We start from the raw sequence: 11,478 nt of genomic DNA, 5'->3' as shown, positions 1-11,478 counted from the left end.
TGAGTAAGATGGGTTCAATAATGTATGCTGCTCTGAAACAGACAAGGGAGAAAACTGTTTAAAAGAGATATGTGATTAGGTATTTCTGTCATGACAGGAGTCTAGAGAGATGGCTACATGGTGGAGTGGACCTGGTGGAGGGTTTGTAAAATAATGAAAGAATCTTTTCTTTTACTTTTCCAAGAGGGTAATGTCTGGTCAGGGGGGAGCCTTGGGAGGGGACAAATCTACAACAATGAATGAATGGAAATCCAAAGAGTTACAGACTTTTGAACCTTCATCTTAGATTAGAGACTTATTACTACTATACTTTCTTTTCCTGAGAGCAGACGGCATTAACCACTTCCTAGAGTTGAGTGGACATGTGGTTAGACTACACATAATACTACACAAGGCTCCACACATAATCCAAAAAGGCTCTTGATGGAGTCTGGAATATAGGTATTAAGAGAAGTAAAGGGTACAGGTATGTCTATAATAGGAAAAAGTTTATGGTGACTCAGGTGGGATTCTTGGAAACCTGGGGGACACCTGGTTTCATTTCCCTGCCAATGTTCTTCACATACAGTCACCATCTGTTGTTGGAGGCTGTGTGTTACTGTGATGCCGAAGAGGTTTTTTAGCAGATCTTTCAGACTAAGATGAACTAGGAAGATATGCCGGGCAATCTTTTCTAAAAATCACTTCCTAACAGTCCACTTCTCATCTGATTATGTTGCACTGTGCATGGAGCTCAATCAGACAGTGGCAACCTAGGGAGACTGAGAGACTTTGTCTCTTAATTTGAAATCCATAGATACAATAGGAATGGATTTCAGCACAACCCATGAGTTTAAAACTGTATGCTACATTTTAGATGCAAGCATATATGTACATTTCTTAAACTGGAGACACTTAAGGATCCGTGACTCCAAAGCATTTAACAACCATGGCTATGGAGACATTGAAAAAGCGGACTCTGAAAACATTGCCCCTCTGAGTTTCAGCTATCATCATGATAATATAATAATGTGAATTATTATAATATAATTAGAATGTGAATCATGATAATATAATTTTAATGTGAATAGTAGTTTTTCAACTAAATACATGCATTAATAAAGTGCTATAAAGGTTTGCATTATATATTTTTTTTTCCTGCAGAGATTCAAAAAAAAAGGTGATGCAAATAAATTTCCTTCTTGATTATGTTTACAGACTGGATTTTTCCATCTACCGCATGGAGACTTTTTCATTGAGCCCGTGAAAAAGCATCCACTGGCTGAGGGACAGTACCACCCACACATCATTTATAGGAGCCAGAGGCACGGAGCTTCAGAGATGAAGGAGGCAACTTGTGGACTAAATGGTATTGTGACATAAACGTCCTCTCAAGACTGAGGGGTTTGTTTTGTTCTTTTGACTGTCTCATTGCAACATGACCTGTTCTCATTCAAATGCATCATCTCCTCCCTGTGCTGTCACTGGAATGTATATAGCCTTGTGTAAATCATTTCACTCATTTGTACTCAGATCTCTTCCCCACTGTTAATTGGAAGAGAAGAAAAAAGCATCCTCTTCATTTTGGTGCCTTTACGTGAGGATACTCATATGATCCTCAGAATTCGGAAATATTTTCTAAAAACTCTTTTGAGTGCCTTAGAGGAAGATATTTTACATAAACGACATGATAATGTTCAGTATTTGCAGTGCTATAATATGTAAGTATAGCCTGTAACATGACAGCAGTCCATATCTGGCTGTGAAAGGTGCATTTGAATGCTTAAGGATTCTGCCTGCAACCTGTGAGAAGCTAAAAAAATACAAAAGATCAACATGTTATCAATTCAACATAAAATCTTCTGTTCCCTGCAGTCTGTGTCCTGCCTTAGGATCTGAACTGTTCCTCCAACTTGCATGAAACAGTTTCAGGTAGTTTTCAGAGATAAGTGGACCCGATTTTTTTTTTCTTGTAACTGTCACATTCTCTTTAATGTGTAGGAGATAATAGAACAAGAGTGAAAGGCCATTGGAAATTGGAACATGTTCTTAAATATTGTATAATTTCTCACTTCTTCAGTGAAATAACAACCCCAGAAGAACAGTTAACAAAAGGAATTCATAATGGTGTTTATACATCTTAAGGGTTTGGAAACTGTGGACCTTGAATGGCAAATAGATGACGAAGATTTAGGGAAAGTGAAGCTTATTAAGGGATTCAGAGGAATCTGAAGTTAAGCTTTGCAAGAAGGAATGTGAATTGCCACTTACTATCATTTTCATATTGTGTAGCCATTGCCCTTACACACTGGTGTCACTGAATTGTATTTGTAAAGAATGTTGAAATAGCAAATATTTTGTGTTAGGAAAGCAAAGTAAGCAAACAGGCAAAGAAAGCTTATTCACTCTGTGTGTCAAATGGAGCTCATCCTATTTGAAGAACAGTTGTAAGTAAATATATATTTAAATGAAAGTTATGAAGGGACAAGGAGATAGGTAGCTTCACTCCAGATTTTACCATAGCCCTAAACTGCATAACAATATTCTGGCTGTTTCTCTTAGAATGGCCCTTCCATGATAAGAAAAATTCCTGGGCACAAAAAAGATACAGCTGTTTTAATTCCTTGATGTTAGTACGATGTTGCCTGTTCATTATAAATCAGATAAGTTATTGTCTGTCTCCCTCTAGACATTACCGAGAGAAAGGAGGAAACATGACTGTTTAAAAACATGACTGATTTTATCAATATGCATACAATATAGAGCATTTATTATTCTCAATGTAAATTTTTAGTACTCTTCCATTCACCACTGATCCAATCACTTAGATAAATTGTGCATTTCTTAATTGTACTTTGAATAAAACTGTGTATGCAATTAGGTAATTTTTAGATCACTAGGTCATCAATGTGGTTCAGTGAGTCACTCGGGCAATGAGTGAATTTGGCTGGATAATCATTCCAGTCCTTAGCTAATGAGTGAAATGCCATTTAAAATGAGGTAGCATGCTGTTCTCCCACTCATCCTGAACACCTCTCTCCCAGGAGAGGTGGAACTGATGGGGGTGGGAGGATGAACTGGGAATAGCAAATGTATAGTCAGGAAGACACAAAAGATAGTCAGGAAAAGAGTGAGGTTTCCAAACACTTTGTTCTCTTTTAGATCACACACTCCAATGCGTAAGAGACCCTCAGGGAGATGGATTGACACAGTAAATACAATGAGCTCAAGTGTGCCAGAGATGAGAAGGATGGCACAGGACAGGACAGGGTTCAGATCTGCTGTTTATAGGGTCTCTAGGAGTTGTACTAGACTGGACTGCGCCCAACAGCAGCAACAGCCGCACCCACAGCCCCACAGTGATGCTTGTCCTGCTGTGGCATGATTGTACTTCCCGGAGCCCTGGTGGCACTCCAGGGTGGGCTGCAACTGTTAACTCAAAGCCTGCACATCTCCAGCTGTTTGACTCCACTAGTCACTCCTCTCATGAGAATTACAGTTTCTGAAACACAGTGGAGGGATGATTTAAGTCAGAACTCACTTGACAGCAGTGCAGGAGGCTGATTAAGACTTAGCCCCTCCATCAAGCCATCTCTGATAATTTCACCCTAGAACCGTCTTTGTGCTGCCAATTTTTCTGCATCCATCTAGAAGATACTCTTGTATACCTGCTTCCTACTGCAGAAAGCAGAATTGCCACGTGAGCTCTCCTTTTCTCCTGAGTTCACCAGTTGTGACCCAGAGAAAGGAAGGAATGATAATGTCAGGTATAAAACTAGCTGATGTGAAACCTGGTCCAGCTTGCTAGTCCAAGTTCTATCATGCCTCAGGACTTGCCCTTATTCTTTAGGATTCCCCTGAGTATAAATAGTGTTTCATCAACCATTCTCACAAACCCCATAGGAGGACTGCACTCTGCAAACAGTATGTAGCATAGGAAAGTGCAAAGGAAGATTTCAGTAGCCATTGAAATGAAATGTCACAAAATAACAATTAAAACTAAAGACGCTTAAATTAGCATATACTTATGTCTCTCTGTACATAGGAACCTCAGTGGCCTGGTGAGAACTGTACTGCAATCCCAAAAGCATGCAGTTCAAATCTACCAGCTTCTCCGCAGGAGGATAGGCATCTGATTTACTGCCTCTGAAAACTTACTGGAGGGTCAGCTATGAATTGAAATTGACTCAAAAGCATACAAGAACAACAGCACATCTGCCTCTACTACATAGCCTTGGTAGAAAGGGGGGGAAAGTACATTTTGTAGATTTTGAGCAAGTAGAGTTGTTTGTAACCATGTGTCTTCAAAAGACAATAAATTCAAGAAAATTAAAAAAAGAAAAAAAAAGACAATAAATTCAAGACAGTGATTAAACTGTAGCTAGAAATTCCAGAGTGTGCCTTTGGATATTCTTACACTCTGTGTGACATTTAGAATTCTAGATCTCAGGGTACTAAAATGTACTTGGTCTTGCTGAATACAGAAATTGCAGTGTTCTTGTATCACTTTAAACTGCAAAGATTACAGAATTAGCTGATAGTTTGGATGTCATTAGCCGCCAGTAAGGTATACTTCACGCTTTGGACAGTTGGTACCAGGAGAGTAAATTACTGTGATTATGTCCAAAAAGATCACCTTCGTCTTGTGTGAGAGACATTTTCTCTTTGCAACATTTAAAGCAAGAGCACTCTAGGTGTTGGAGAGAGAGAGAGAAAAAAAAAAAATGTACTTTTAAAAATACCCCTAGTGCTTCAGGAGAGAAAATGGTCCAATTGCTTTTCCCTTAAGTCACTCCTTTCACTTACTTTTATTTCCATGTGGAATGGTATTCAGACATTTCCAATAAGACTTAGTTGTGAGATTATCAGTGTAGCCTAATGCTGTCATACTCTTTTATCACAGGCATTGTAATGGGATGGTATATTGATTTTGGTTTGATCAGTTTTAACTAAATTTTTTAAATTAATCCGGTAGGCTTATTGTATTTGGAATTTCTGAGCCTTATGTTAGTCAGGTCCTAGAAAGGCCTTGTTTTTGCTATGATCACCTTTCTGCAATTCATGGTGGGAAATGTGTAACTTGCCTGAATCAGATATAGACCAAACTCCCCAATTAGATTTTTATGATGATGTCAAGCTCCTTTCTCATAGTCTTTTTTTCTGGGAATAGTTATAATGTTTATAGATTGCTGGACCTTGAATGAATGTGTAAGATGGAAGTATCTAGAACTTTAGTTCTAGTAAGACGGATTGGAGAGGTTAACAGTAGTCTGTAGGTCTAGGTAACAACAGCTGAGGAGTCATTTATAACAGAAAGAGATCTGTGGGTATAAGGTCGGAGTTTAGGCTTCCTGTACTAGAACTCCAAGCTAGGAATGCAGGGTCTTATTGGGGATGTGTCTTATAAATATAGTCATTCTTTCAACAGATATATGTTGGACATTTTCTTGGCCTCTGAAAGTATACAGTTGTGAATAGGATATAGTTCTTGGTCTAAAGAGCTGACGGCCCAGCTAGAAGACATAGATAAGTAGGCATCTGGTCCTGGCTTTATCTTCTACGATAAGACCAAGAAAAGATGTGATGCTTTATTAGATACAGTGGAATTCTTTTGGTACTCCGGATTATGTGTGTAAGTTTCAGCTGTGCTGGGTCATGAAGCTGTAATCCAATCACTTTCTCTACTGCAGACATTCTTTTAGAGGAGCCCAGCTGGTGTGGTGATTGAACACCTGATTATGACATGCAAAGTCAGCAACTCAAACACACCAGCTACTCCATGGGAGAAAGATGTGGCAGTGGGCTTCTAGGAATTGAGTCTGGAAACCCTATGGGGAAGTCTGCTTCCAAGGTTTCTCCTTGAAACACCGTGGTGTGGTTCTCTTCTGCTCTGCGGCGTTGCTGTGAGTGGCGGTAGACTTGACAGCAGTGGGGTTGGTTGGTTTGGTTTAGATGTTCCTTTATGCCAATATTCTGTGCTTGATCCAGCCCTCTGAGAGTGGATCTGAACAGCTTCCAGTTCGTGGCTATTGCACAAGGATTCAAGGACACCTAGTTGTCCATATTTCCTCGTACACAGGTGCAGAGTTTGCTAGGATAGGTATCTAGTAGTGATATGAATGTTTCACTGCCCTTCATAGGTTTTCACTGCATTTTCCCCCCAGCACTATCCCAACAGGCTTCTTCATCTCTTTGTCTTAGCCTGGAAGCTCCACTGAAACCTGTCCACTATATGTCACCCTGCTGTTACTTGAAAAACTATTGGAATGGCTTCTGGCATCATTGTTGGTGTTAGGTGTTGTCAAGTTGAGTACGACTGGTAACGATCCTGTGAACAACTGATCTGAACTCTATCCTATCCTCACCAGTGTCTAACACACACGAGCCCACTGCTGCACTCACTGTGTCAATCCACCTGGTTGAGGGCTGTCCTCTCTTTTGCTGTCCCTCTACCTTTCCAAGCATGATGTCCTTCTCCAAATAACCTCTCCTAGCAACATACCCAAAGGATGTAAAGTGAAGCTTTATTATCTCTGACTCAAGGAGCGCTCTGGCTGCACCATCTCTAAAACATGTCTGTTGATTTTTTTTCTTTTGTCAGTCAGTGCGATCTTCAATATTCTTCTCCAACAGCACAGTTGAAAGTCATCAATTCTTCTCTCATTGTAATTAATTTTCAAACTCGTAGCAGCATAACAAGTGATTGAAAAGCCCAGGGTCTGAATCAGACACACCTTAGTCCTCAAACTAACATCATTATTCCTCAATAATTTCAAAAGATGCCCGACTGCAGACTTTTCCAGTGCAATGTGTCTCCTGGTTTCCTAGCAATGTGTAAGTCATCATAGCATGACAAACTTGCTTTCTGTTTTACACAGGGCCACTAAGAGTCAAGACTGGGTCAGTGACTCCTAACAATAACCACAGAATCAACCATTTCATAGGATATGTATCTATGACTTCATCAAGTATTTCAAAATTTACCATCCAAAGTTAATACTTAAAGTCAGTGAATGAGAACTCTTATTGTTCTACTTTCTAACACTTGATATTTTCCCCATTTCGATGTTCTGGTCTGATGAATATGAATTACTATCTCACTATGGTCAATGTTAAAATTCCAAATAGTCTCAATTTAAATTGCAACAGTAGCTTCTCAGTGACTAGTTTGCAGCTGAGGTTCTCAGGAAATCACTTTCTCTTTTCTGCACAGGGTGAATACCCAGGCAGCCAAATGTAGGTTTGTTATTTTTCTTGTTTTCTTTTCCACTTGGTCTCTGATCTGACTTTCTAGCTGTGTCTTTTTTCAAATCTTGCCTCCTGTGTTAAGTGAAGACTCTGGAGGTAGCAGGTGCTGCTGATCAGTTGATAAGTTCACACATCCGTCACGTCGCAGCCAAAAAAGTAGAACATGTAGGAGTTGATACTCAAACACATTTTTTTTCAAGGAGTTGGTTTATGAAGTTATGAGAATTAATGAGATGTGTGAAGTTTTTTTTGAGGTTGACGGTGTGAGAGGTCAGGATTCTCGTGCACTAGCTGAATCTTTCCATTCCTCTGGTAGCTTAGTGATAGGAAGTTGTGCTGCCAACCCAAAGATACACAGTTCGAAGCAGCACGAGTTGCTCTCAGGAGAGAGATGGACAGTCTCCTCCTGTGCAATTTATTGCCTCTGAAAACTTGCTAAGTGAGCCAGGAGTCAGTTCCCATTGACAGTACACACCGGCAACACCTGAATCTTTTTTTTCTACAGGTAGAATTTCTTCTTCTACTTCAGGGAAGCCTTAAGTTCTTAAAGACTTAAATGGAATCAAGTCTGCCCATTTTATCTGATATAATCATCTTTACTCAAAGTCATCTGATTATAGGCTTTAATCATGTCTACACAGTGCCTTCCAAATGACACTGGATTTAGTGTTTAACTGAGTAACTCGGCACTACAGACACCAAAAGATTTATCAGATTCTCTTTGCTTGCTTTTCATTTTTCTCTTATTTTTTTGGCCTCCAGGGATTTTCCTTTATTTCCTCTAATGCTTTTAGCCTTTTTAGAAGCTTAATAACAGGGAGACATTTTATCTAGTGGCTCAGTGATAAGCAATTTCACTACCAACCCAAAGGTACACAGTTCAAATCCATGAGCTACTCCATTGGAGAAAGATGAGCATTCAACTCCTATGTGATTTACTGTTTCTCCAAACCCACTGAAGGGTCTACTATGGGTTGGTTCTGACTTGATGATATACAACAACAACAACTGTTTATTTTTTATTTTATACTGATTTATTTACAAAGTTTAAATGCATTGTTTTTCACACAAGATCCTTACTATTTCCTTCACCCCCCCCACCCATCAAATTGTGCAACCCTATGATTAACACCCAACCCTCTGCCCCTCCTGCCCCCTCTGCTTCCACCCACCCTTTTATCCTCATGTTTATCCTACAATAATGATTTTACACAGTATTTGTCCTTGTGGTATTGAGTTAGTTCACTTAGCATAATGCTCTCCAGTCCCTCCCAAGTTAGGCAGTAATTTACAAAATCATTGCTCCTGTGAACAGGTGACACATGTTTTTACATACCATTCAGTCTACTCTCTCACCCCGATCTGTACATACTTCTTTTCATTTGCACACTATACAAGGATATCTTTTTACATGCTGCTGACTTCACTTTCATTCTCTTTCCCATCTGATGAATGCAATGTTAACTCTTTGCCTTGTTTATGTGGGGGGTTGGTTCTGAGCAGCAAATCCTCATCAACCCACCTCTAATGTAATCTTTCTCTAGACCAGATTCCTTCTTTATTCTGCCAATCACTTTCTCCAGTGTAGGAAGCAGGAAGCAATCTCTCTTTCCTGTCCTATAAATGCACCTCACCAGGGCAGACAACCCAGCTCAGAAGCTGCAGGACCACTCTGGTGGTCGAAGCTGGTTCCTTGCATTCTACCTTGCCATCCAGAGGCCCAGTTGCTATGTTCAGGCTGCGTGGATCTCCTGCCAACGTGATTACCCCAGGATAAGCATGAAAGCTAAGGTACAGAGAAATCTCATGTCACTTCCTAGTATGAAATAGGCAAGACTAGCATCCAGGATCCCAGCAGGGCCTGGCCAGTGTGCACCTGGTCCTACTATCCTGATGCACTTCTTTACATGGGGCTGCCACTGTGAAATCAGGAGTAGGCAGGTAACTTCTGCTCACTGTAGCACCAGCCTGCATGCAGTTCTCCACCTGTCTCTCCACCCATCTCTGGTCAGACAAACCAAGACATAAATTGGCTACAAGGCTTCACAATTTTCAAGCCTGGCTGCACATTGCCCCAACACATGCATGCCATTTTGATTGCTTATTTTCTGATTCCTGGCATGAGGAAGGTGCAGGATATATAACAAGGTTCAGCTCTGTTGTTCATAGGATTGCTATAGTTGTAGGCAGCTCGACAGGACCTAACAACAACAACCAAACTCAAAACATTTTCCCCTCCCCAAAAGGTTTACTACTTTTCTTACCATATTTCTAATGTTATTTTATTATTTTTTTTAATTGACTTGAGCTCTGGTAACTAGTTCATGTGGGAGAAGGGTGGTCAATCTTCTCCCATGAGATTAACAGCCTCTGAAAACCTGCTGGAGGGTCAGCTTTAGATTGGTTCTGACTTGATGGTACACAACCACCACCACCCCCACCCAATGTTACATCTTTCTGATGGTTGCAATCCACCAGCAGCCCCACAGAAGAAAGGTGGGCAGTCTCTTCCCAGACTTGGAAACCCAGTGGAGGGTCAGCTGTGAGTCAGCTCAATGGCAGTGAGACTGGTGAGTCTTTGGTGAGCTGAGGGGCTCGCTTTGATCTTGGAGTTTCATGTGGGGGTTTTGGTTTTGTGGTTTTTGTTTTTTTTTCCATTTGATACAGGATAGAATACGCTTTCTATTGAATCCCCCTCTAGACAAAACATGAGTCTCTGGGCAGGCCCCAAATCAATGCTTTTGCTTTCAAACAGGATCACTTAACAAAAGTCTTTATTTCCTTGGAATTGATTATCTTGTCTTTCAGGATCTCTCTCTTATCTCATTTGGAATTACTTATTTCAGTTATCCTCCCTTTTAATCATATTTTGTGGTTTTGATAAAAATTTATAGAACACCTTCGTTTCCAAATCAACAATTTATACATTTTGTTTTGTGACATCAATTACAATTTCTCTAGTTAATCAAACAGTATTATTCACACTTCTTCCTTGGGTTCCCCATTTCATGCACTCATTTTTCCTGGCCCTTCTTTGTTCTAGGGCAAGATCCATGACTTGTTTATCATGGATTATAACTTTACCATACAATTATGACCAAAAGTAACATTTTCAGACTGTTGAGCAAAGGTAAATGAGGCCAAGACTCAGTTCTGGAAATGTCATGAGATGTGTAGTCTATCATGGGCATGCTGTGCCAGAACATTCTGTGTAATTTCTTAATTTTTGTGTGTTATAAGTGTGTGCACATTAGTGATATGGGTGTGCCATTTGCAAAAATACAGTGGCCACTGTATTGCAAGAAATCAAGACTCAATTGGACTTCTGATCAGTGCCGTTAAAAATACTGAGTTAGCTTTTAAATGACCTGGCTAGGATATTGTTAAATGTTAGTAAATATTAAACCAAATAAGCACCATCATGATAAATGCAGAAGAAAAATTAAACTTGTCAAGAATTCTATTACCTGGGCTTATGGAACAGCAGTTAAGAAATCAAAAGACATATTGCATTGGTAAATATGTTGTAAGAACCCACTTCTTTGTAGTACCAAAGTTAGTTAAGTGCAGTTAAGTGCACATGACCCAAGCCATCGTATTTTCACTGCTTCATATGCATGTGGCTGTTGGACAATGAATGGGGAAGATAAAAGAAGAATTGATGCTTTTGGATTGTGGTATCACTGAAGAGTATTTAGTATATCATGGATTGCCTAAAGAACAAATAAATCTGTCTTGGAAGGTATGCAGCAAGAATGCCCCTTGGAAGACTGCATTTCACATACTTTGGGCATGTTATTGGAGAGGGTCAGTCCTGGAGAAGGACGTCATGCTTGGTAATGTAAAAAGTCACTTGATTGGACAGCATCTGACAAGAACAAGTATGTGCTTGGCTGCTAAGCAAAAGGTTGAAGGTTTGGATCCACCCAAAGGTGCTGTGGCAGATCGAGTGATCTACTTCTGAAAGATGAGCCAAATAGCTTATGCTCTGGCACATACAGGGCCAACCTTTTGACCACCAGTCTAGCTTTCTTTTTTTTTTTAATTTTATTAAATTTTCTTAGTTTTAATGAGCATTTACAGGGATTTTGGGTTTTCATTCCTTCATTGCTGCACCATTCTCTCTACCCTCTTCCCCAGTTTGTTCTTATTCCCCGCCATCCGAATGTCTGTTTTAATTGTCCAATTGCCACAGTGCTTGTCAAAGTCAGTTCTGATTAATCTCCTTTGTTGGTGTGTCCTTTGCCATTC

The 11,478-nt window shown here is 40.0% G+C and overlaps 1 protein-coding gene across 1 annotated transcript in view; it reads left to right on the top strand.

Annotated features, from left to right (window-relative positions):
- The window catches only part of ADAMTS12 (ADAM metallopeptidase with thrombospondin type 1 motif, 12), a 680,205-nt gene that overhangs the window by 234,449 nt on the left and 434,278 nt on the right, over window positions 1–11,478 (top strand). The window contains exon 3 of the mRNA XM_006896807.1: window positions 1,198–1,348. Within this exon, the coding sequence (XP_006896869.1) occupies window positions 1,198–1,348 (151 nt within the window). The remainder of the gene's footprint in view (window positions 1–1,197; window positions 1,349–11,478) is intronic.

The sequence above is a fragment of the Elephantulus edwardii genome, unplaced genomic scaffold (genome assembly GCF_000299155.1).
Source record: "Elephantulus edwardii isolate Elephantulus edwardi_28Jun2011 unplaced genomic scaffold, EleEdw1.0 scaffold00191, whole genome shotgun sequence".
NCBI classification, from domain to species: domain Eukaryota; kingdom Metazoa; phylum Chordata; class Mammalia; order Macroscelidea; family Macroscelididae; genus Elephantulus; species Elephantulus edwardii.
The sequence above is the reverse complement of the archived record's forward strand: the minus strand, read 5'-3'. Positions and strand labels throughout refer to the sequence as shown.